Source organism: Syngnathoides biaculeatus, chromosome 14 (genome assembly GCF_019802595.1).
Source record: "Syngnathoides biaculeatus isolate LvHL_M chromosome 14, ASM1980259v1, whole genome shotgun sequence".
Lineage (NCBI taxonomy): Eukaryota > Metazoa > Chordata > Actinopteri > Syngnathiformes > Syngnathidae > Syngnathoides > Syngnathoides biaculeatus.
The window spans coordinates 9490909-9514321 of NC_084653.1; the positions used below are offsets into that span (position 1 = coordinate 9490909).

The 23413-nt window shown below is 38.4% G+C and overlaps 1 protein-coding gene across 1 annotated transcript; it reads left to right on the forward strand.

Annotated features, from left to right (window-relative positions):
- Positions 1-2534: 2534 nt before the first annotated feature.
- LOC133512506 (uncharacterized) lies at positions 2535-17871 on the forward strand. Its single transcript, XM_061842221.1, has 12 exons — positions 2535-2600; positions 2681-2774; positions 4937-5081; positions 5847-5968; positions 6213-6286; positions 6484-6654; positions 6697-6816; positions 7203-7396; positions 11367-11550; positions 12975-13141; positions 13243-13376; positions 17771-17871. The coding sequence occupies exons 1-12, from the start codon at positions 2535-2537 to the stop codon at positions 17869-17871; spliced, it is 1572 nt and encodes a 523-aa protein (XP_061698205.1).
- The last annotated feature ends 5542 nt before the right edge of the window (positions 17872-23413 follow it).

Genomic DNA, 23413 nt, shown 5'->3' on the forward strand with positions numbered 1-23413 from the left:
CGGTGCAGCCAAAGTGACCCCAGATGATTGGAAAGAAATTTTACATGGCGGCACGGTGAAGCAGCTAGTAAAGCGTTGGCCTCACAGTTCTGAGGGCCTGGGTTCGATCCCGGCCCGACCTGTATGGAGTTTATATCTTCTCCCTGTGCCTGCATGGGTTTCCTCCCACATCCTAAAAACATGCAACATCAATTAGGTACTCTAACGTGGCCCAAGGTGTGATTGTGAGTGCGATTGTTGTCTGTCTCTATGTGCCCTGCGATGGTTGGCAACCAGTTGAGGGTGTACCCCGCCTCCTCCACGTTGACAGCTGGGATAGGCTCCAGCACTCCCCGCGACCCTCGTGAGGATAAGTGGCAAATAAAATGGATGGATGTATGGAAATGTTATATGTATTCTTACTCCATGCATGTTTCATGTCAAAATGGTATTGTATATGTATGCAACATCAGGAGCACACCTGAAATATTTGGGAGCATCTTCTAACAGGAAATGGTGCACACACACCTCCAGCTCTTATATCTCATAGCTTATAGAGCAATAAGGGTCTCTTCGTTTTTATTTTCATTCAGGCAATGCAAGATATGCGTTTTTTTCGAACTCCCTGTTTATGTCCTTAATTCAGAATATTATCTTCTGTTTCTTTAGGTATATTCCTAGTTGTAGGCTACAATTTTTTTAAAACATTGAACCTGTGTTTCTCTATTTGTAGGGTTCACAGGTTTGCTGGGTCCTTACCTCTTTGTTAATGCAACTTTAAATTGGTGCAATTACTTGGCTATACAGAAGGAATGCGCGGTCGTCATTCGTCCACTAGCAGCGATGCACCAGTCATGTGACTTTCTTTGCGCGCAGGTGTGAGTTCTGCTTTTTCTCGTTTACACTGCACTCAGTCACGTACATTGGAAGTGATCGAGCTGAATCAATCCCCCCCCCCCCTTTTTTTTATGTTGAAGAGGAATTTTACCAACGAGCGTAATTGGATTTAGCAAAGGAAAGAGCAAGTTGTGAGAGGTCTACGAGTGGCGCTGTGTTCCCCCCACCTTCAGGTCGCCGGGAGACCAGAAGGGAAGAGGAAATAAAAGTTGATATCAGGGAGAACTAACTGGTGAGTGTTACTCAATCATTATATACCGGCTGTCATTCGTAACATCAACGTCTTATCTAATAGAACAACATATAGCCCAATCATTATTCGCGATTAGGTCCTGTTCCTACGATTGTGAATTTTAGCTGCTATTATGACTAATAATTACGAGAATTAGAAACATTATCATCCGTATACGACTGAGTCTAAACAGTCATTGAAGTTAATGTTCCCCAAACTTAATTTAGGCATGGCACATTTCGAAAATTTCTGTGGACACTAACAAACAAAAAATGTCCAAAGATGCACGCATACAGAAATAACAACAATCTGGTCTCTATTTACTCAAAATGTACTTAGTAAGTAATCCTGTTTAGTTGAACACTTTTTCCCCCTGTTGTTTGAATGGCAAAAGGTTGGAAAGAGAGGTTAATTGTATCTCCTGCCATCGAGTGGAAGAGCCTTAATTGGTCTACCTATCACGATACATCACTGGCATTGATAAGGGAACAAAGAAACATTATTTGTAATATATTTAAATTGTCATTTTCACACCAAAAAGGTATGATTGAGTACTTTTAAATGATTCTCATTAGTCACCCGATGATCTCTCACAGTGATTGTAAATCACTGTTTTAGGTACACAGTTCCACAAGCTGTTTATATTATGTCTCTAGACTACGTTTATAGACTATTTTTCTTGGATTTACATTATTCATTCAATTCAGAGTTTATTATCATATGGCGAGTAGGAATTATGTTTTCTCTGTGCAGTGAAATTCTTACGCTGCCGTCTAGGTAGATGCCGACATTGTGTAAAATCTAGAAAGCTAAATAATACAAAGCAAAAAAAAAAAAAAAAAAAAAAAAACATTAGAGACACAGCAACGTAAAATAAGTCTGTAGTGGTGGCATGTGAGAAGTACAACAGAAAAAATATGAAATATAAGTTATATATAACTTATTACAGTGGTGAAAATACAATAGTGTTGTAAATTTATGTATCTTCGAACATCAGGCTGTGCAACATCAAAGTGTCGGCACGTAAGTCGTACAATACTACATTAACATAAAAAAACTGCATAAATTTGATAGACAAGGCTGTGGAAAAAGTATAAACCTGTGTAGTATTTATACAAATGGTACATTAACTAAGCAAACATTATGACAGGGCTGTTGGTGTTGTTTGTGCCGGAGATATAATGCAGTAAATGAAATGCAATCCATAAAAACACCCACCATTGTCAGAGTAATGTGGAGGATGTTTTAGAGGATAGTCATTCATTGACAGTGACTCTTACCAAATCAGTTGAGCACATAACAAGTTCTCCCATGTACAAGGTTATCCCACCAAACATCTTTAATGTAGGATGTTCACATAAAAAACATAGCTGAGCACGATATTCAATTTTTATACATTGTGTCTCCATTATAGCCTCATCCAAAGATGGGCTTCTTCCAGCAAGTCAAGCTTCTTCTTTGGAAAAATGGGCTAAACATTGTCAGAAATCCAGTAAGTGGAACACATTTACATTAGAAGCATTAACAGCAGCAATTAATGGCAAGTTCTGGATTGGAACTTCTATGTTATAGGTCTGGTCGCTAACTCTGGTCATTTGGCCTCTGATCATCTTTATCATTGTTGCTGTGACCCGTGACCACTACCCACCTGTGCTTCATGACTCATGTAAGTGAAAAGATCAGTGTTAAGTTTTTTTTTCCATCTACTTTATTTCCATAGTTACCATGCCACTCAATCACTCCGATAGACTGTGCAAACAAAATAAGTACAATCCGATAATAGCGCAAACCTTGGAAATAATACAAAATAATGGAAAGTCTTGCCCAATAAGCTGACTGGTCTAACCTGTTCCTTTAAATCTGATTGGAATCCTTAATAGACAGCTTTGGAGTTATTCTGTATTTTAATCCTAAATTAATCCATGATGACATATTACTAAAAACAACTACAAAATACAACTTGTCTTTTTAAATTGATTTTCTTAACTGGTTATCCTTCACTAGGGTTTTGGGTGCCAGAGCCCTTCCTAGCCAGCTTTGGGTGGGCCAGTTGTATTTTTCGTTCCTTCCAAAAAATAATGTAAATCACTTTTTTGTGATTTTCTTTTTGTCAGAAACAATGGAACAATGACTAAAAAATAGGCGGCACGGTGAATCATCTGGTAAACCGTTGGCCTCACAGTGCTGAGGACCCATGTTCAATCCCAGCCCTCCCTGTGTGGACTTTGCATGTTCTCCCTGTGCCTGCGTGGGTTGTCTCCGGGCACTCCGTTTACCTCCCACATCCCAAAACATGCGACATTAATTGGACACTCTAAATTGCCCCTAGTTGTGATTGTGAGTGCGAATGGTTGTTCGTCTGTATGTGCCCTGCGATTGGCTGGCCACCAGTTCAGGGTGTACCCTCCCTCCTGCCCGTTGACAGCTGGGATAGGCTCCAGCACTCCCCGTGACCCTCATGAGGATAAGCGGCAAAGAAAATGGATGGATGGATGACTAAAAAAAAAACCCTAAAAAAAACAACCTTTTAAAAAGTTCCCGTCAACCACACAATTACATTTTTCTTCATTATATACAGTACATTAAGTTCGTCTTATAAGAATGTTATTAGAATGACCCTTTTTAGAGTTATCTTGATGTTCACAGTGTTACAACTATGGACGTTAACTTTTCACAAGCAGAGTAAATAGACAAATTCCTCAGACTTAAAAAGTCCTTGAGAAACCAACCTTTGTACCATGTTTGTCTTATTCATCAAGTTAATAGGCTAAAAGTCAACAAAGGTGGAAGGTGTTCGGGGAGTTTAACACACATACTTCTACTCAGTAACCTCATTATGTAGTTCATCTGAATAGTGCAGGTCATTGCCTGCAACTTGTTGATTTAAGAAATTACACTTTTAGTTAAATTAACTTCATTTGCTCTCAGATAACATATTTACTCGTAGACATGCCATCAGGAAGCGTTGCCATTGGCCTGAAGCTGTGTAGAATGAGCCCTCTTTACCTGTGAACAACCATTGTTACCCACAACATTGTTATGAAACTGAAATTCTTATGCATGTCACAAAATTCTTATATAATTTAATATAAGGGCTCCATTCTGAACAGGAAGACTTTCCTTTTATAAGCATTGAGCAATTGTTTGGGCACGTCATAAAAAAGGCATCAAACCATCTCTACTATTAGTGGGATAATTTCACTATTACAGGAATTAACGGGACAAGCTGAAATAAAAAGAAGATATTTTTGAGATGTAACAGTCATGGTTGCACCCTAAAGTATCTTTAGTTCTTTGGTCTTCCTCCAGGAAACTTATAGCAGAAAGAATAAGAACATTTTGTACCTGGAAGCCCTTGAAAAACGCTCTATACACAAGACTGTTTGAACCACAAACAGACTTCTTGCTGCTTGTTTTCTTGCTCTAGCTATGGTATGTGAATGGGTTTTGTTTCTAATGTTATGAATGCATTTGTCTGTCACACTTGTTTTACTCATGGGCCACTTCCTATATCCAAAACGGTTAAATCATGCCACACCAGAGTGAATAGCACACACAAGTAAAAAAAAAAATGTAGCAAGTTCACACAGGCTAAATTAAGTGATGTGCCGGATGTGGTCCACAGTCTTTGAGTTAGACACCAGCGGGACAATTATTTGAATGAGGATGGTTTGTGACGTCTAAAACATACACATGTACATCATTTCTAAATGTTCAAAGTACACTCACTGATAAATTTTACCTGCATTATTCTAACAAACAAAATAATTTTTAAGGGTGGTGTTTCAACTCACTTAAGAGATTTGTTTGGTCTTTTTGTTTTTCTAGGCTATGTGGCACCGCGAAACCTCCCCAGCGCCGGCTTCTTCCCTTTCTTGCAGACCCTCATGTGCAACGCAGACAGCAAATGTTACAACCAGTCACGGCTCACAAACCCATCAAAGTTTACGAAAAGAGACACCGATGACGCGTGGTACCACATTTTCATGTGCACACATGACAACGACATTGTATTTAGAGATGTGTCAAGTTTTTATTGCAGTCATAGTGGCACACATAATCATATTTGTGACTGAAACGTGACAAAGGTGTAGCACAACAGTGTTCCATGTTGATTTGTCAACAACTACCAGTTCATCAGTATAGGTGAGGGGTAGTATGTGCCAAAAGCCTCTAAAATTCTTCCTGTTCAACTTGATGAGATGATGAACGAATAATCGGAATTGTAATTACAATGGCACTGGATAACTCAGACCTCCATCATCCCCAAATGGTCAACAAACCCCTTCACACACATGAAGATAATCAACCAAGGAGAATTGCTCCAGAATTACTGAATTTAAGATTTAGAACATTGTTAATTGTAAGTGTGGCCATTTCGAGTCCACACCAGTGAAATGTTTACAAGATTAACCCGTGTGATACTTTTAACCCACTGGTGAAATATATGTTGATGATGATGATGTCACCATCAGAGTTTATTTGTTCATGTACAATTTTTACCCCATCCAGCCATATTCTTAGCCATCACTGAATTTTTTCTCTCACATCAATATTTTCCAATTGTTAGGTCTGCCTCTTTTTATATTAGTTGAATTTTGTGTTGTGAGAAAATGTTTTAATATCTAGTGTATACCTCTTGTTTCCTCTGTCTTGAAAATGTTACTTTGCATGTTTCACGTACATGTTCCATTTTAAATTGGAAAGTGGCATTTGTCTTATTTTGTTCTTTTGACAGGTCAACACAGCCATCAAAGGGCTCTCTCCTAGCAAGTCTTATTAAAGGCGGTGACTTTTACAGTTACACTTTTCCAAACGACTCCAGTCAGGACATCCCCTTGACCCTTGAAAAAATATGGCGTAAGTTCTTTGTAGTCCAGAATTTTATGATGTGATGTGTCACGTTTTTAGACACAATTGAGTTTTAAAATATAATAGCCATCCATCGATCCATTTTCCAACACATACTTTGTGTCTAGTTTGTTTACTGTTTACATTTCTATTACTGCTAAAAGACGGATTGCCATTAGATTTATTTTGCGTATAGCATTCCATCATAACACTCATGCCTAATCACAGTAATCATTGTTTTCTTTTGCTACAGAGGCAGTCCATCAAGGACACCACAGGAATTCCTCTGTCAGCCACAGAAAGAAGACAACACTTCTGAGAGATCAGGTAGGTGTTTCTGAAATGTAACTTTACGTTTGAACAAGTAAACATCTGTCGACTTGACAAGCCATCTTGTTACAGTTATTAATGGCCGCTTATGTATTTGTTTGCAGCAGAGGGTTCAAAAAGTAAAAACAGCAAAGTGCTCAGAATATTGTACGTAAACACCGTGATTGATTGTGAATTGAAATTGTCTCTCCTAGGAGGCCTTGTACAAAACGATGGAGGCCATGAACGTTGTAAAGAGGGCCATCTGTTCCATAACTCTGACCGCGATCAACACATCCTCTCCCAGCACCATCAGCGATGCAGTGGTCACCTTTTGCATCTCCAATAATACTGTTGTTGAGTTCTCTCTCTTGACACTCAACCAGGTGTGTGTGGATGTGTGTCTTTGTGTATGTGTGTGCATGTAGAGAGTGACATTGTCCGTGGTCATTGTCTTACAGCTGAGCATTACCCAAAGAATCGGCAGCATTTTCAAAATTCGTATGATGCTGATCCCCACTGAGCTTACTGTGTTGAATATTGCACATGTAATTCACAGACAGAAAGAAAAACCTTTTAGTTCCCAGTATGTTCTTGGGGCAAAAAGTTTAAATGGATGATTGTAGTTTTTCATTCATTCCATGTCCATTTGTGTGACTACAGTCATCCTGTTATGAATTACTTCTTTGCCATGCTTCAGAAGAAGCATTTGCATCGGTTGTTGCACTTGCTCAGTGGGATGATGCATGGACATTTTTGTGTAAAAGGACCATGACAAGTGGAACAGCTTATTTGATTTTTAAACATGACCATATCATTGTGTCAGTGCAGTCCAACGTGTAGTTTTGTGGCTGAAAATGCCGACCAAATACCTACCAGCACACATCATTTAAATGACACATTTTATTTACTCTAATTGGCCTATGATTTCCAGATCTTGAAAGAGGAAATTCTAACAGAACCTGACGAGCTAGCAAAGGTCGTTGGGGGGATGATGCTGGTGTTTCAAGAGATGCAGAATCACACCTCATTGTGGGAGAGCCTTCTAGCAATCCCACAGCTCTTTTCTGCAGGATCACGTGAACAAATGTTGGACACAGCAGTGACCCTTCTCGCCAACATACAAGGGTATGGTGCATTTTCTAATTTAAAAGAAAAAACAAAACAAAAAAAACATGAAGTCAATTTCTGTGATTATCAGAAAAGTGTTGGAAGGTTTAGGATTACTTACCAAATGGCAACATTTATATACAGTATAATAACCAGGACAAAAATATGGATTATTATATTTCTAAAGGCTAAATTTCATTATCTTTTGGTGTGTTTTACTGGACCCCGTTAGTCCTAAAAAAACAATGTGTGAAGATTAATTATATTTTTATACCACTATTAATATAATTTAATAGATTTCTAAGTTCTTCTACTGGTCTATACTGCACATCACTAAATGGTTTAGGTCCTGACTACATGAAAGACATGCTTATGGAATACAAACCCAGTAGGTCTCTGAGATTGACAGACTCGGGCAGAGTCCCAAGCAAACACAGTGAAGCAGCACTTAGCTCTTTTGCTGCACACAAATAGAATATGCTGCCAACAGAAGTTATGTCAGTCCCATGTGTCAATGTTTTTTAGTCAAGGTTAAAAATATTTTTTTGCATGCTTTTTACTTCCATTTCCATTTTTATATATTTCTTGAACACTAGGCTGTTTTAATCATTGTTTTCTTTTTCCTCACTGTTTACAAGGTGCCCCCCCACCTTGTTTTTAATTGCTTCTAATCATGGAAGGCACATTGAGTTACGTCGTGTATGAAATGCACTCTATACAGTACTGTGAAAAAGTATTCGACCCCCTCCTGATTTCTTTTGTTGTTGTTGCATATCTAAAACACACAAATGTTCCAAATTATCAAACCCTAACTTCAATGTCACTGAGATAAAACACAATGAAATACAAAATGCAGTTTTCAAATGAGAATTCAATTTATTAAAGCACAAACAAAATCTTTCGATGAAAAAGTAATCCCCCCCCCTTGTTAGATCCCAAAGTCACTGTGACTAAAAAAAAATTTGAGAAAGGTGAGTTCAATTTCACAAGCCACACCCAAACCAGATTACCAGCATACTTGTTAATCAAGTAATCATTTAAACAGAATCTATCAGAGAATGTAGAATAGGCTACAAGATCTCAAGAACCAATGCATTAAATTTGCCGAAATTCAGGACAAAATGAGAAAAAAGCTGATTAAAATCCATCACAAAGCCATTTTCAAGTCTTTGAGCCTCCAGCAAAACACTGTCAGAGCCATCATCCACAAAAAGAGAAAACTGGGAACAGTGGCAAACTTTCCCAGGACTGAACAATCAACTAACATTACTCCAATATTTCGACTCATCCAGGAGGTCACAAAAAAACCTTGAACAACATCTAAAGACCTGCAGGCCTCGCTGTCCTCAGTTAAGGTCAGTGTTTATGATTCTACCATGAGAAAGACACTGCCCAAAAATGGCACCCATGGAAGACTACCCTGGTGAAAACCCTTGTTGTCAGCAAATAATAATAATAATAACAATAATAATAATAATAATAATTGTCTCACATTTGCCCCAAAATATCTTAATAATCCTCGAGACTTTTCGAGAAACATTCTGTGGACTCCAGTCAAAAACTGAACTCTTTGGAAGGTGTGTGGCCCGTCGCATCTGGTGTAAAAATGGCGTAGCATTTGATAAGAAGAACATTATGCCAACAGTGAAGCATGTTGGTGGCAGTGTGATGGCCTGTGGCTGCTTTGCTGCCTCAGGAGTGGGAATAAATTCTGCTGGGTACCAGAAAATCATGAAGGAGAGTGTCCAGCCATCAGTCCGTGTCCTCAAACTCAACTACTTTTGGAATATGAAGGAGGACAACAATTTGAAACACACCAGCAAGTCCACCTCTGAATAAGTCCACCTCTGAATGGCTAAAAAAAAAAACAAAATTAAAGTTTTGGAGTGGCCAAGTCAAAGTCTGGATTTAAATCCAATTAAAATGCAGTGGTGCGACCTTAAACAGGCAGTTGATGCTAGAAAACACTCCAATATGGCAGAGTTGAAACAATTCTTCAAAAGAGGGGGACAAAATTTCTCCAGAGCAATGTGAAAGACTCGTCACCAATTATTGCAAATGCTTTTTGAATACTTTTTCACAGTACTGTAAATACATTTGCTTTGCTTTGCTTCCACAATGATGTAAATTAGAACATAGGTAATCCTGAAAGGAAGTTTGCGTTACCATTCAGTTATAAAGGACTATATTGTTTGCAGATAATCATTGAAAAAGTGTAGTATAAATCACAGGTTTAATATCATAAAATCTGTTAACTTTGTTTTCTGGATGTTGAAACTTGCTGGGCAGTTTTCCACAGATGCCTTATTATGATTCTTTTCCTGTTTACCTTTTTTATAGCGTCATGTATGTATTAGAGAGCAATATCTCCGAGACTGGTGACTCAATTTCTGCTGTGCACCCGTTAATTGCTGGAGCCATCAACATTATTCACTATATTGAAAAGTGGCCTGGCAATGGTAATTATGCTCTACATTTAAATATCATCCACCAATCACATTGAATGTTAGTATACTAGTTACCACAGCATACCACTTGTGTGTAATAGATCCAATGTTTACTTCTACCTAGACGTATCCATTTCCCTTGGAGACATTGTGATCTTGAACAATAGCTCATTCAGTGAAATAGCAGAACTGGTTTTACAAAATGTCCGGATACCGCTTGTCCAGGTAAGTGTTAGCCGATTATGTTGCTTGGAAGACCCTATCAAGCTCTTTCCCCAACAGTTCTTTGTTTTAATTCAAAACTATAAGGAGTGCACATGTGTGTGGCATAATTGAAAAGGATTTTTTCTCTTAACAAAACCAAAAAAAAAAAGTTATATAACCATTGTCTTTTAGTTGTGTAAGTTTTTGGTAACCAGAAAAAGCCATCAGGGATTGTCGGATTGTCTATCACAGTCGACCCTACACACAATAAGGCAGCCTTCGCCAAATTTTAGCATCCCCCACCATCAGCAATTTGCACAAGGTTACAAAAGAAATCAAGTCGCATTTTTTTTTTTTTTTTTTTACCATTGGCGGCATTGTCTAATTTCTAATAAGTCACCCAACTTAAAAATACTTTTAAATAATTTAAACATTTTAATTTAAAAGAGAAAAATGACAAATGTGATAGATACATATTGTTTTGCTATGCATGCATATTATATAATATATATTCTGCTATTCAGATTAGATTTGATGCATTTGTCTTTACAGTGAAATGTAAATAATACAATACAGTTAAATATACGTCTACTACGATTGCAGTTACCACTACTGTGACTTCCCCCTGTTTTTAAATGTTTTATTTCTTTGTATTTAAAATCTTTTAACCATGTAAATCACATTGAGTTACCTTGTTTATGAAATGCACTATAAAATAAGTCTGCTTTGCTTTACTTCCACTACTACTACAACTACTTGTACCACTACTACTAATCCTTCCTTTAACACTGATGTAAAATGTAAAAAAATTAAAATGCTTAAATAAATTGCAATCACACAATGAACAAGTTGAGTCAAATATCTCATGCACCATATACAAAGGGGTAGCAGGAATGGACTTTGAGTATTCAAAGCAAAAATGTGAGCAAGCCCGATCTAAATCTAACCAATAATATAAACCTTCATTGGGTTAGTGCAGACAAAAATGAAGTAGGTCTAATCGCTAAAAATGTGACGTACATTTTTGTCTAGGACCCTCCAAATGCCACCCAACTATAGAAAAATAGTTATTTACTAGCTAGCATAGCATGTCAAGGCTAATCGCCTAGAAGCAAGTTATCAACTGACTGTATATACTTCGCTAAATAACTGACACAAGACAACTGATGCTGATGAGTACGGCATCTTATTTAGTGTAGTAATATTGTGTATTATCATTTGTATTAATATGAATTGCGCATTTCTTTGAATCTATTTTAGCTTTTCCATTGTAATTGTAAATGGGAATAACTAGTTTCAAGATTTGTGACTTGTGTGACATTCTTTCTCTTGTGAAGCAACATGAATGCAGTCTCACAGTTTTCTTTTCCACAGACAATGTTTTTGCTGTTAGACAGAGACTTGCTGTATTCCTACATTTGTGACAACAGTAGTAACCCACTCTGGCTCACAACTATGTGCATCACTGGTACTTTGGACACGCTTCTAGGCAGCGTCAGTCCTGATAAGGTGGTGCAGCAGGTAAGCTGTCATCGATCAGAATTGTGTCATCCACCTGATGTAGAAATTTCTCTTGTTCTTTTGTATTTTTACTCTTCCTACACATTTGCATTCTCAAGTGGTACTTGCACAAGTAATTCAGAGTGTACCAAATAATTAGCTTTCAACTGCACCAAAGTTGTTGACCATGGCAACAAGTGGTTGCAAATCCCAGGTGGTACCTAAGTACGCAAAATGTCAAGAACATCCAATTAGCACCTCCATTACACCATCTTCTCACTTAGATAAAGTAAAATGGAAATGGGTTAGATGGTATTAACCATACAAATTACAAGTTCAGGAATGTGCCGCGTTCTTTTATATGCATCTGCACCCACAGATTTCCCAGCATTCAGGTGCACAACATACTTCTTCTTCTTTTCCTTTCAGCTTGTCCCGTTAGGGGTCGCCACAGTGTGTCATCTTTTTCCATCTAAGCCTATCTCCTGCATCTTCCTCTCTAGCCCCAACTGCCCTTATGTCTTTCCTCACAACATCCATCAACCTTTTCTTTGGTCTTCCTCTCGCTCTTTTGCCTGGCAGCTCCATCCTCGGCACCCTTCTACCAATATATTCACTCTCTCGCCCTGGACATGACCAAACCATTGAAGTCTGCTTTCTCTCATTTTGTCTCCAAAACATCCAACTTTGGCTGTCCCTCTAATGAGCTCATTTCTAATCCTATCCATGCTGCTCACTCCTTGAGAGAACCTCAACATTTTCATTTCTGCTACCTCCAGTTCTGCTTCCTGTTGTTTCTTCAGTGCCACCATCTCAAATCCGTACATCATGGCTGGCCTCACCACTGTTTCATAAACTTTGCCCTTCATCCTTGCGGAGACTCTTCTGTAGCATAGAACACGAAACACCTTCCGCCAACTGTTCCACCCCGTTTAGACCCGTTTCTTCACTTCCATACCACACTCACCATTGCTCTGAATTCTTAATCCCAAGTTTTGAAATTATCCACCCTCGCTATCTCTTCTCCCTGGAGCCTCACTCCTCCTCTCCGCCCCTCACATTCATGCACATATAGGTGCACAACATACATTAACCATAAATATACAAAATAATAGGAGGCACCGAAATATCCAGAATACTATGAAATTTATTAATTGTCACAACAATTAGGACTTTCTATAATAGTAGTGTGTTATACATATTATTGTATAACAAAATATGTCAAACATTTTAAAGGAGGCTCAGAGTAGTAAATCCCAAATAATCCAAATAAAATGGGGTGCCGTGTATATATATATATATATATATGTGTTATTGTTGAGCTTATCCATGTAAATTTAGACAAAATAAAATGATAATGTACAGCAGAATCTGAAAACTTGAACTCAAGTAAATTGGCTTCGACTGATTTTTATTTTTCTTGTTTTCTGGACCTTTGCTTCAAGGCTTTACTGGCTTGGAGTAAGCATGTGGCTCCCCATGATGTTTCATTTGTCAAAGGACTGCTCCATAGTCTCTTGGGAGAAGGATTCTCAGGTGGCATGGGAGGCTCAAACATCTCGAGGTCCTGGCGTAATGGAGATACACCGCCACAAAACATTGAGGAAGAACTGTACGTATTATGCTTTAACAAACAATTTGTGAGATAAACTTCTTTTTGGAGAGCCACTTTATTTCATAGACCAGATTTTCAGGACACGTTATTCTTGGCAGATTTTTGACGGTCGGTCAAGTAGTGCTGAGATTGAGTGAAATTCATCCCGACGTGGACATGATTGTTCAACGCATTCTGAGCGTTGGTTTTCAGTCCATGGAAATGGCAACGTACTCCATTGATGCTGTTAAAGGTAACTCACGTGCACACACTGAGCTGGTCATATCTGTAATTAGTTTAAACAAAGGATTTATGTTATAATGTCATTTGTGGTGTGTGTCTCTTGAACAGTTATTCTTAAATTGTGGTACGAGTATCTACCAGTTGTAGTACAGTATTTAAATTTCGAGTACAACATATTGGTATTTCATCTTTAAGAACTAGTTGTTATTATTTTTTCAAATTTAAGAGCATTTTTAAATGATATATTAATTATAGCAATTATATAACTCTTATATGGAGGCCCTGTAGCTCAGTGGTTAGAGCATTGGTTTGGTAAACCAGGGGCTTTGGGTTCGTATCCCACTGGGGTCTCCACTCCCTGAGAAGTGTTGCATCAGGAAGGGCATCCGGCGTAAAATTTGTGCCAGACAAATATGTGCGTTCATCTTAGATGACAAACTGTGGCAACCCCGAAAGGGACAAGCTGAAAGAAACTTACTATATAACTCTTATATGCAATACATTTTAATTGATTCCTTAAATCACAGCCGTCAAACTCAAGACCCGGGGGCCAGATCTGGCTCGCCACATGATTTTATAATGGCTATCTAAGGGCAAATCATGTGTGTGAACTTTCATGGGTCTTGTTAAAATTTGTACTAACATTTCAAATTGTTATATCATAAATGATAATGTTGAAATATTGCAAGCATTTTTGTGATACCAAACATGAACAATAATTGAAAAATACATTAACCTCGATTTCTGATCCAAAACTAATTCAAAACTAGTTCACAAATTTCATGTCTAATAATGGTGAGTCGATTAAAGATTTTTATGGTTTCACAGTCATAACATCCCTCTGACCGATATTTACTGTAAGTGTAGTGTTAATGTCTCACAGTATTAAAAAAGTTTTGGGAACAAAGCCTGTCTCGGGTTTTTATAAACAGTTCAGTCTGCTACACCGGTTTATTTGATGATGTAAGAGAAGTAATTTTTGAGCTGGGACTTGGTATAAAAAAATTGGCAACTACTACTGTGGACTCTTAAGGCTGGAGAAAAAGAAACACTGGATTAACATTAGAATTGCAATTTTCAGGCAGACAATGGAAAAATAAAAAACAAAAGAACCTTCCTTTACTTTAAAGTGCCTCCACTGAGATTTAACCCTTTTAATCCCTGTACATATTTAAATTAATTCCCTTTCCCCATTTGAATGTGTATACACATTCATTAACAATGTATTTCTTCAAAGACACTATCTTCACAAATTTGACCTGAAAAACAAATTCTAATATAAAGGAAATGGCGAGGGATGAATAGCTAGGGAAGACATACATATCTGTCACATAAGGCCACTGTGACTGTTGTTCTTTCCATTGAAGAACACGTCATGTTCAACCGAAAGGTAAATGGAATATGTTCACACCCTTTCTCTGGGGAGTGTTGACTCTTTTCATATTGAAGAGGAAGTTGAAGGATGTGTAACTCAATACACACCCATACAAAAAAACATGCCCCAATATATATATTTTTAATTTTTCAAAAGATGTAAATACTGTAGGTGGGTGTGGTCCCAAAGTTGGATTTATCATTCCATGTATTGCTATGCAACCTGAAATCTTACTATACCTGTGACTTAACTGTACTTTTCCTGACTGTATTTTTTTTTAAATCTTGTTTTGCAGAAATAATGGACAATATCTTGTATGATTCTGTTCGACTCCAAAATTTGTATGTAACTTTGCTTGCAAACCGAACTGAAGCAAGTGTTTGGATCGCCCAGATTCTTGAAAGTGCCACTAAAGTAATAATGAAGGTATTCCTACATTATTTGATCTGTTCATGTAATTTTTGGCACAAATCTTACAATGTTACCTGCAATCTCTGTTGCCTAAGCGACCATTTTATTGTAGTGTATGACTTGTGATAAAACACTCAACACAGTGGCTTCAGGTTCCTTCCTAATTGGCTGTTTGGCAGTTTTAAAGTCACAATCACAGTCTCTGACCTCTAGAATAGAATAGAAGAACTTTTATTGTCGTTATAGTGCACAATGAAATCCGAATACTTTACTCAGTATGGAAAAAAGAGAGATAGGAAGCACAAATCAGGTTTGTATACAAATAAAAAATTTGAAATTCTCAAAATGGAATTTCTGACACTCAGGTGCTTTAAAAAAATAATTAAACAGAGTTGAGACTTTGCACAGTCTAAAAAGTGCATTGCTACACACCTTTTTATACCCCTGCACAACTGGATAACTAGAGCCTTTCCTGAATTTGCCTTTGGCATTTTACAAATTGTCTAATTATTTTGTCTGGATCAAGACATTTGACTAACGCTTTCATGGAATAAAGTAAATAGGATAATGTACATTAATTAACTAGAAAACTTTGCTAAATGTGCAAAATGGCAGGTTAGTTAATGAGGAAACAAATGGAGTTGAATGAAACACCTTAAACAACATTAATTCATATTTTATATATTTATATAATTTCCAAAATTTTACAACTTAATTCCTGTAAATTTCTGAATAGTCCCAACTTTTTAAAAAGTTTATAATTTCAAAGTGCTGAAAAGAAGTATTCTTCCCCTCTGCGCCTCTAGCTTTATAACTGAGCTACCTCAGTCATGTCTGACCTCCCGAGTATCCTTTATATCTATGAATCGTGACCAAATTACGTCAAATTAGTCCTGTCGCATTGTGGGAAACATTGCTGTTCACGCTAAGTCATCGGCCGACTGGCAGAGACTAGAAGGTCACATTAATAGAACTCATCAAAAAAGATCGAGAATAGTATGGACTTAACAAAAGGCAGCAAACAATCACGATTATCATCATGCTTTTGCTTCAACAGAGTTTAACATCAGAGTTTGTTACGTGCGAGGATGCCCTGGGCCCCTTCCAGTGGCTGTTTTCAACTGAAACAATTAAGATTGAAGTGTGGAAATCCATTATATGTGAGAACTCCACAACACTAGAGAATCTCCTCCTCGTGGACTGGATGCCTTTGATTGAAAAAGTAACAATTTGGAAGAACATTTTGGAAAAATTTCGTTACTTAAACAAAAGCAATATTGGGGAAAAAACATGTTTATGCTGATGTTCATAGGGAGGAGAGCTTTACAACACCCTAATAGAAGGAGAAGACGTCAATGTAACTCTACCTATGATGCTCACCAAGTGGCATAAGTTGTGGAACAGCTCCATGGAATTTGGAGTTTTTTTGCACCGCATATCCTCAGATCTTGGGACAGACTATTGGATAAACTGGGTGCCGGGAAACAGCTCATATGATATCACTGAGACTCTTCAACAAAGGTTTGGAGAACATGCATGTACTGGCTGAGTAACACTTCACACACCTCAAATTAAAAGGATCATACCCTTTATTTCTTTGAATTTTAGCATTTTTGTTTTCATGGTGAAATTGGGAGAAACGTTTGAGGAGAGTCCACTGTGGCCTGATATGAAAAACTATTTCCATATGTTTTATTGGGTTTTGAACTACAGACCTGACTCCATCACTCAGCCAGTGAATTGTGAGTCTCTTTCCTTTTCTACATTTCATCAGTTGATTTTGTCGTGAACTTGTCACAGAACTAATGTGTTCATTTTCAACTGATTCAATAAAAAAAGGTGATGCAATGATAAAGCAAGAACACAGTTTAACCATTCAGCTGTGAACACAGTGGCGACCAACGGGGGTTGGGGGCCCCGAGTATTCACCTAGGGGGGTTTCCAATTGGGGTTTTAGGGGCATGAGCATACCTCATTGATGATTTGTTTTGGAGTTTGCAGAACTCCCCCCCCCCCCCAACCCGTGTACACTTAGTGGTGGAGGATTGCTTTGAATTTGGTAATAATAAGAAAATGAAATATGTTTAACTTTTTCCTTAGGCTCTCTTGATGTTGACATGCTTAACATTAATTGTGAAACCGGTTTGAACTGGCACACATTTGTTGAAGCTCTCATTGAAGCTGTCGCATCGCCAAGCCAAGACGTCCTTGTGAAGTAAGTCCACCTGTCAGAATGAATGGTTGAAAGCAACCTGGAAGTAGTTTATTTCCACTAAGACACTAAATGTTCATTAATGTTCACACTTTGAATAAGCATTAGGTTATTTTGAATAAAATAGCCCTTTTTCGGCCAAATAAACAATACTTGGTGAGTAAAGTGAATGTTGAGAATGGACTTCACTCTTCACTAAGCAGTAGAGGTGTGTAATTTACCAGCCAGTTAGCAAAACAACAACAACAACAAAAACATTAATAATAGCAATTAACAAGCTGTATTAAAATAACAATATTAAAGTACATTTGTGTTTTAGAGTCCCAAATGTGATTTATTATGAACATGTGATTTATTAATCGTATATCTGGGAATAGTCTTATCTGTTGTAACTTTTTTGGAATAGCTAATCCTAGTTCAGGGTTCGGCAACCCCCAGCTCCTCAGCCACATGCAGGTCTTCAGCACCTCGCTCATGGATCCCTGGAGCTCTTTCAAAAATGTATGAAAATGGAAAAGGATGGGAAAGCTAAATATATTTTTGCTTTTAATATGATTTCTGTCAGAGGAGAAACATGACACAAAAATTCCTTTTTTCCAATGCTGTAAAAATGTGTGGATTAAATATTAAATGTCAACATTTCTGTTAAGAAAGATTTGCGTCATAGCCTGCAACGCGTGCTTCTTTGAGCTCGGCATGGTCGTGTTTTGCAAAGGGAAAAGAGAATGATAGCTGAAGAGAAGAAGGGATTCAACAGTTATTGGACCGAATCATTTGCTTTCATTGCCAATGCCGAAGGTTTGCCTACGTCTGCTTTGTCATGAGAAGTTGTCAAATAACAAAAAGGGTCAATTGGAAAGATATTTCAGGGGAAGGCATGCTTCATCTGCAGCTGAGTACCCAGTTGGGAGTGAAAAACTCACTCGCCACAAATGGAGCGAAACTGAAAGCCTCGCAACACCCGAGAAACTTGTTTGAAACATGGAATGCTCTTCCTGACAGTCTCAGGAACATGAAGGAATATACATTTGGAGTGTTATCCATCTTTGGATCGACATACATGTGCGTTGTATTGTGGATCAAAAGAGAAGACGATGCTGCTTTTTACCTTGCACTGACTCACTTAGCATTTGTTGAAAACTAAGACAGACATTAAATTTAAACTGTATTATTTTAATTTTATATACTTTACCTTCTTTTCAAAAGGCTGCTGTTTTATTATTTAAGAAGGCTGCATTTTAATTGGAGACAGTGATTTATCATACTCGTGCAATTGTGCCCTATTCATTTGTCAGGACTGCGCGTTATTCTATTTTATTAATTGAAATGAAACTGGTTTATTTTCGTTGTACTATACTTAACTTTTTTAGAAGGTAGTTGTTTTACTTTTTTTTTTACAACTCCAGGCTGCATTTTGTTCCTCTTTTTCTGTTGCCCAGAAAAGGCTTAAAAGAGAAGAGGACTGCATTTTACTTCCAAGGGGAGGTCTGAAATTACTGGAGGCATGTTCCATTTATTTGTGGAATCCTCAAAATAGATATGACATAAAAATGTTTTCTTTATTATGTTTATATAATATCATCATTGTAGCGAAACATAACACTTCAATAATGGAAGTTAAACTTAAAACACCATGGTACAGCAGAGTAGTTACGTGGTGCCTCATTCTCTCCAGGATGCGCTGCAGGAAAAATAAACATTAAATCATTGTCAAGAACGAGACTCGAGGGCGGACCCAAATGCACGACTCAGGTGACAGGGAAGCAGTGAGGAAGGCAGGATCATGACAATCATGAATGCTCATGTCATTTGTATAGTGGGATAATATAGACGTGGCACGGTGGGGCTGCTTGAAAGCGTTGGCCTCACAGTGCTGAGGACCCATGTTCAATACCAGCCCTCCTTGTGTGGACTTTGCATCTTCTCCCCGTGCCTGCATTGGTTTTCTCCGGGCACTCCAGGTTCGTCCCACATCTCCGAAACATGCAAAATTAATTGGACACTCTAAATTGCCCCGAGGTGTGATTGTGATTGTGAGTGTGGCTGTTTGTCTCAATGTAACTGCGATTGGCTGGCAACCAGTTCAGTGTGTACCCAACCTCCTGCCCGGTGACAGCTGGGAAAGGCTCCAGCATTCCCGCGACCCTTGTGAGGATAAGCAGCAAAGTAAATGGATGGATGGAGAATATAGGCACTTACAGCGTGTGTTGCCTTCATCGTTAGGCTTTTAATTTTATGTGGCTCCAGACAGATTTGTTTTTTGTTTTTTGGTCCAATATGTTCCTTTCAACATTATAGGTTGCGGACCCCTGCTCTAGTTGTTGATTGAATTGCTGCGCAATTTAGATCAGATTTATCACAATTTATTAAAATAGTAATACTAATGACTCTTTCTTTTCCTTAAAAAGAAAACTCCCTTTCAGTGGTAATGCAAGTTGTAAAACGGAATACTCTACTTCCACAGCATCATGTTTTTTTCCTTGTATTACTCAACCGCATTCCTTACACTTCATGACTAAGTGTATTTCTCTCTCCTCTGCCATTCTCTGCAGCTCTCTCAAAGCGTCTGTCAATGTATTGCAGTATGTGTATGGGGACCTCATTAGGAATATGACGGCTTCACATCTAACACAAGAAATTAAAGGTGGAGATGTACTCACCATATACCTCGTTAACTTAATGAACAAACTGGAGGACTTTCTTTGGACCGTTTCTATGCTGTCAGATCAACACATCTCAAACCTCGACGTCATGGGCCCCCTCATAAGCGAATTGTTTGAGTCCACAGGTCTGTCCCCACTGTTGCCTCTGCTCTTCAGCAACGGCTCCGTCAACGCCTCCAACATTCTTGATGCAGCTGTGAAGCTTGGTCGCGGCAACCAGCAAATTTTTACCTTCAATGAAACAGACCCGACAATGCCTGAATTGGAGGAGTTGATACTGCAGTTCCTTTCCTCTGAGGGTAACCTCACAATGTCTCTCTCCTATGTTATGGGGAACACCCTGCTTACTTATTCCAGCTACTTTGACCAAGATGAAGTGGCCTATCTCAAAGAGGCCTTAAAGCCTTTCACCAACCAAACCTCATCTGGCATTACAGAGGCCATCCTTACTGCCATAGAACTTCTCAAGAAAGTTGTTGATTCACCAAATGAGAACCCAACTAACATAATTCTTTCATATCTTCGCCAACTTCAAGAATCTTTGGTGTCCCTGTATAAGCTGCGACAAATCCAACAAATCTTGTTGCCCAACGGCCAGATGAGCACAGCTCAAGTTATTGATCTCCACCAGGTTTCAAACGACTTTCTCGACCTTCTCACCCCTGAAAGCCTTGAAAATCTTACTCAGATTGGCCCTGAAGCTGCTCTGGATCTGGTGATCCAAAGAATTCTTGCATTCTTACCACCAGAGTTTCAAGAGAAAGCTACTATATATTACCAAGATTCAAAAACACTGTACTATCACTTGTCTACATGTGCGTCAGAACGGAACTGCTCTTCTGGGATTTCAGAATTCTTCACATTTCTGAATAAAATAGCCAACTTCACACTCTTAGCTAATTCCAATGTCACCATCAATATAACCAGCAAGTTTCTGACCAGTGGAGAATATGAATATGAAGATGTCACATCTACGTTCTTCTCGCTCTTCTTGTCTCCAAATGATGTTGCCTACGTCACTGCATTTAACCAGACACTTCATTTCATCAGGCTGGTTATCGCAATGCCAAATATTACAATCCCTCTTATTCAGAATGCTCTGAGAGAGTCAAACATCACCCTTGATGAGGTAAACTACATCGCTCACCTTGGAGGTGCTGCCAATGTTAACGAGCTGTTGGTGAATATAATGGATATAGCCAATGTTCCAAAGTGTTTTGAAGTACAGCAGAATGCATCTGTGAATGCCCAATGTGTTATGGAATTAATAGACAAGGCCAGCAATTTCCTGACAACCATACCTGCTCTACATAATCATACAGCCATTATCTCCCTTGTCCCTGTAATTGTCAATAAAACTACATCTGATTTCATCCAAGTCAATTTTAGCTCCAATGCACACATGCCTGTTATACGTGCCCTTAACAACAGCCTGAACAATATCAAGATGAACCTCCAGATGAGCAATTTGAGGAATCCAGAGATCATGAAAGAAATCACAGTCATAGAAGGTCTGTTGAAAGTAGCTGCTAACCCTGAACCCTTGAACCATATCCTCGATGCCATGTCAGTACCATACTCTGAGGAAGTCACGAAAACATATTTGGAAATCCTGCAGTGGTATTTACAACGGCTGGAAAATGTGACCAGCACCAGTTTTGTGTCAGAGCTTCTCCATCCATTTTTACGACTCACACAATTACAAGTGACTTTGCAATTAGCACAGACAAATTTGACTTTATTTATTAACAACCAGATAGGCCATTTCCAGCACCCAACGAATGGTGATGGCGTGAGTAAAATTGGCCAAGCAACTATTGAGATTCTACGAGAAATTCTTAAATATATAATGGTCAACATTGAAGTTCAGGATGAGACTGTTCTAACCATAGGTTCTATGCCACTCATCAACACAACCTTGGTCCAGGAAATTGAGCAACAAATTCAACTCTACCTTGATTTGATAGATGCATGGATTAAACAACCTAATGTCACAGGAGTCTTCACCAGTCTGCTCCACTGGGGAAACGCCTCCGTAAATGTTTCCACACCTGTTAAAGACGTTCACCTCCTTTTGAAGACGATGGTTAACTATCTCAGTGATGAGCAACTGGATTACCTCTCCATCATCAGCAATATCACTCAGTCTCTGAGCAAAGCCATTATGGTCTTGGAGCAACCAGGAGACCCGGCGTTTGATCACCATTATACCGCCATCATGGACACAGTCCAAAATCTTTTGCAAATTCTCACCCAAGACACAACCACACTGCCAGAGTCTGCGCAGAAAAACATCCGGGAGATTGTGAACAAATCATTCGTCCTCCTTGTGGAACCAAATTTGAGTTTTTCATCATCACTCAACCTTACCCTTGACATCCTGAGTAAAGCCCAAAATGTTGTTCAGCAGCTGGTGGCAGAGGAGTTTGGCATCTATGTACTCTCTGGGCTCAAAGTAGCCACCAATTATTTTGAGATGATCGCCACCGCCAGTGGACCAGACAACTGGAATCTCATGTGAGTACCAGCTACATTTTTGAGTATTGTGTAGTACTTTAGTAAGAAAAAAATGCATAAAAATTTGTTTAATGGAAAATATTCATGAATAAATACTGGTATCCAGCGTCTGTTTTCCTATTGCGTCTTATGACATCTAAAATTCAAGAATTTTCTTTGCAATGCTTTGAGCTATTGCTCTGCTTTTTTTTTTTTTTTTTTTTTAAAGCATTTTGAACCAACTGAAGACAATTCAGAGGCTCCTACCACCAAACAGCACAGCTCAGTACTATGTTTCGGTTGTCATCAACGTAACTCAAGTCATCTTGGACTCCAACCAAGGTAAACTAGCCTCAAACTTAACTCTGATGGGAATGGTGGTTGCATTCTTCAAAGATTGATTTTGGATTGGAGCTCAGATAGCACAATGTTTCATTTGTTTCTTCAAGCTTGATCAGCTCTGCTGGGTGTGTATGCTTGATAATTAAGTTCACAACTTCTTTTTGTGATTTCAGGCCACACAAGCCTAGAAAATGGAACAACAGAAATTCTGGCAGGGATTTTTAGCCAGGTACAAATTAAAATGGATGCATATATACAAGCGATGTTTGATTTACAATTACATACTGAAGGACACAAGTATGGCGTAACAAACATACAATGTCATTTTTGTTACACTTATCTGATCATCTGAGTCTCAACCACACCTGGTTGCAAATGGAATAGGAACATTCTGTAATGTCTCTTATCACACGCAATTGAATAGATAACTATTTCTACCTCTCACGAAATCAAAACAAATGTATCCATGTTGTGTTGTGTGTTTCTGGATCATTTATCTGAAGACCCTTTTTCATCTCTGAACAGATTTGGCAGATATTTATGGATGG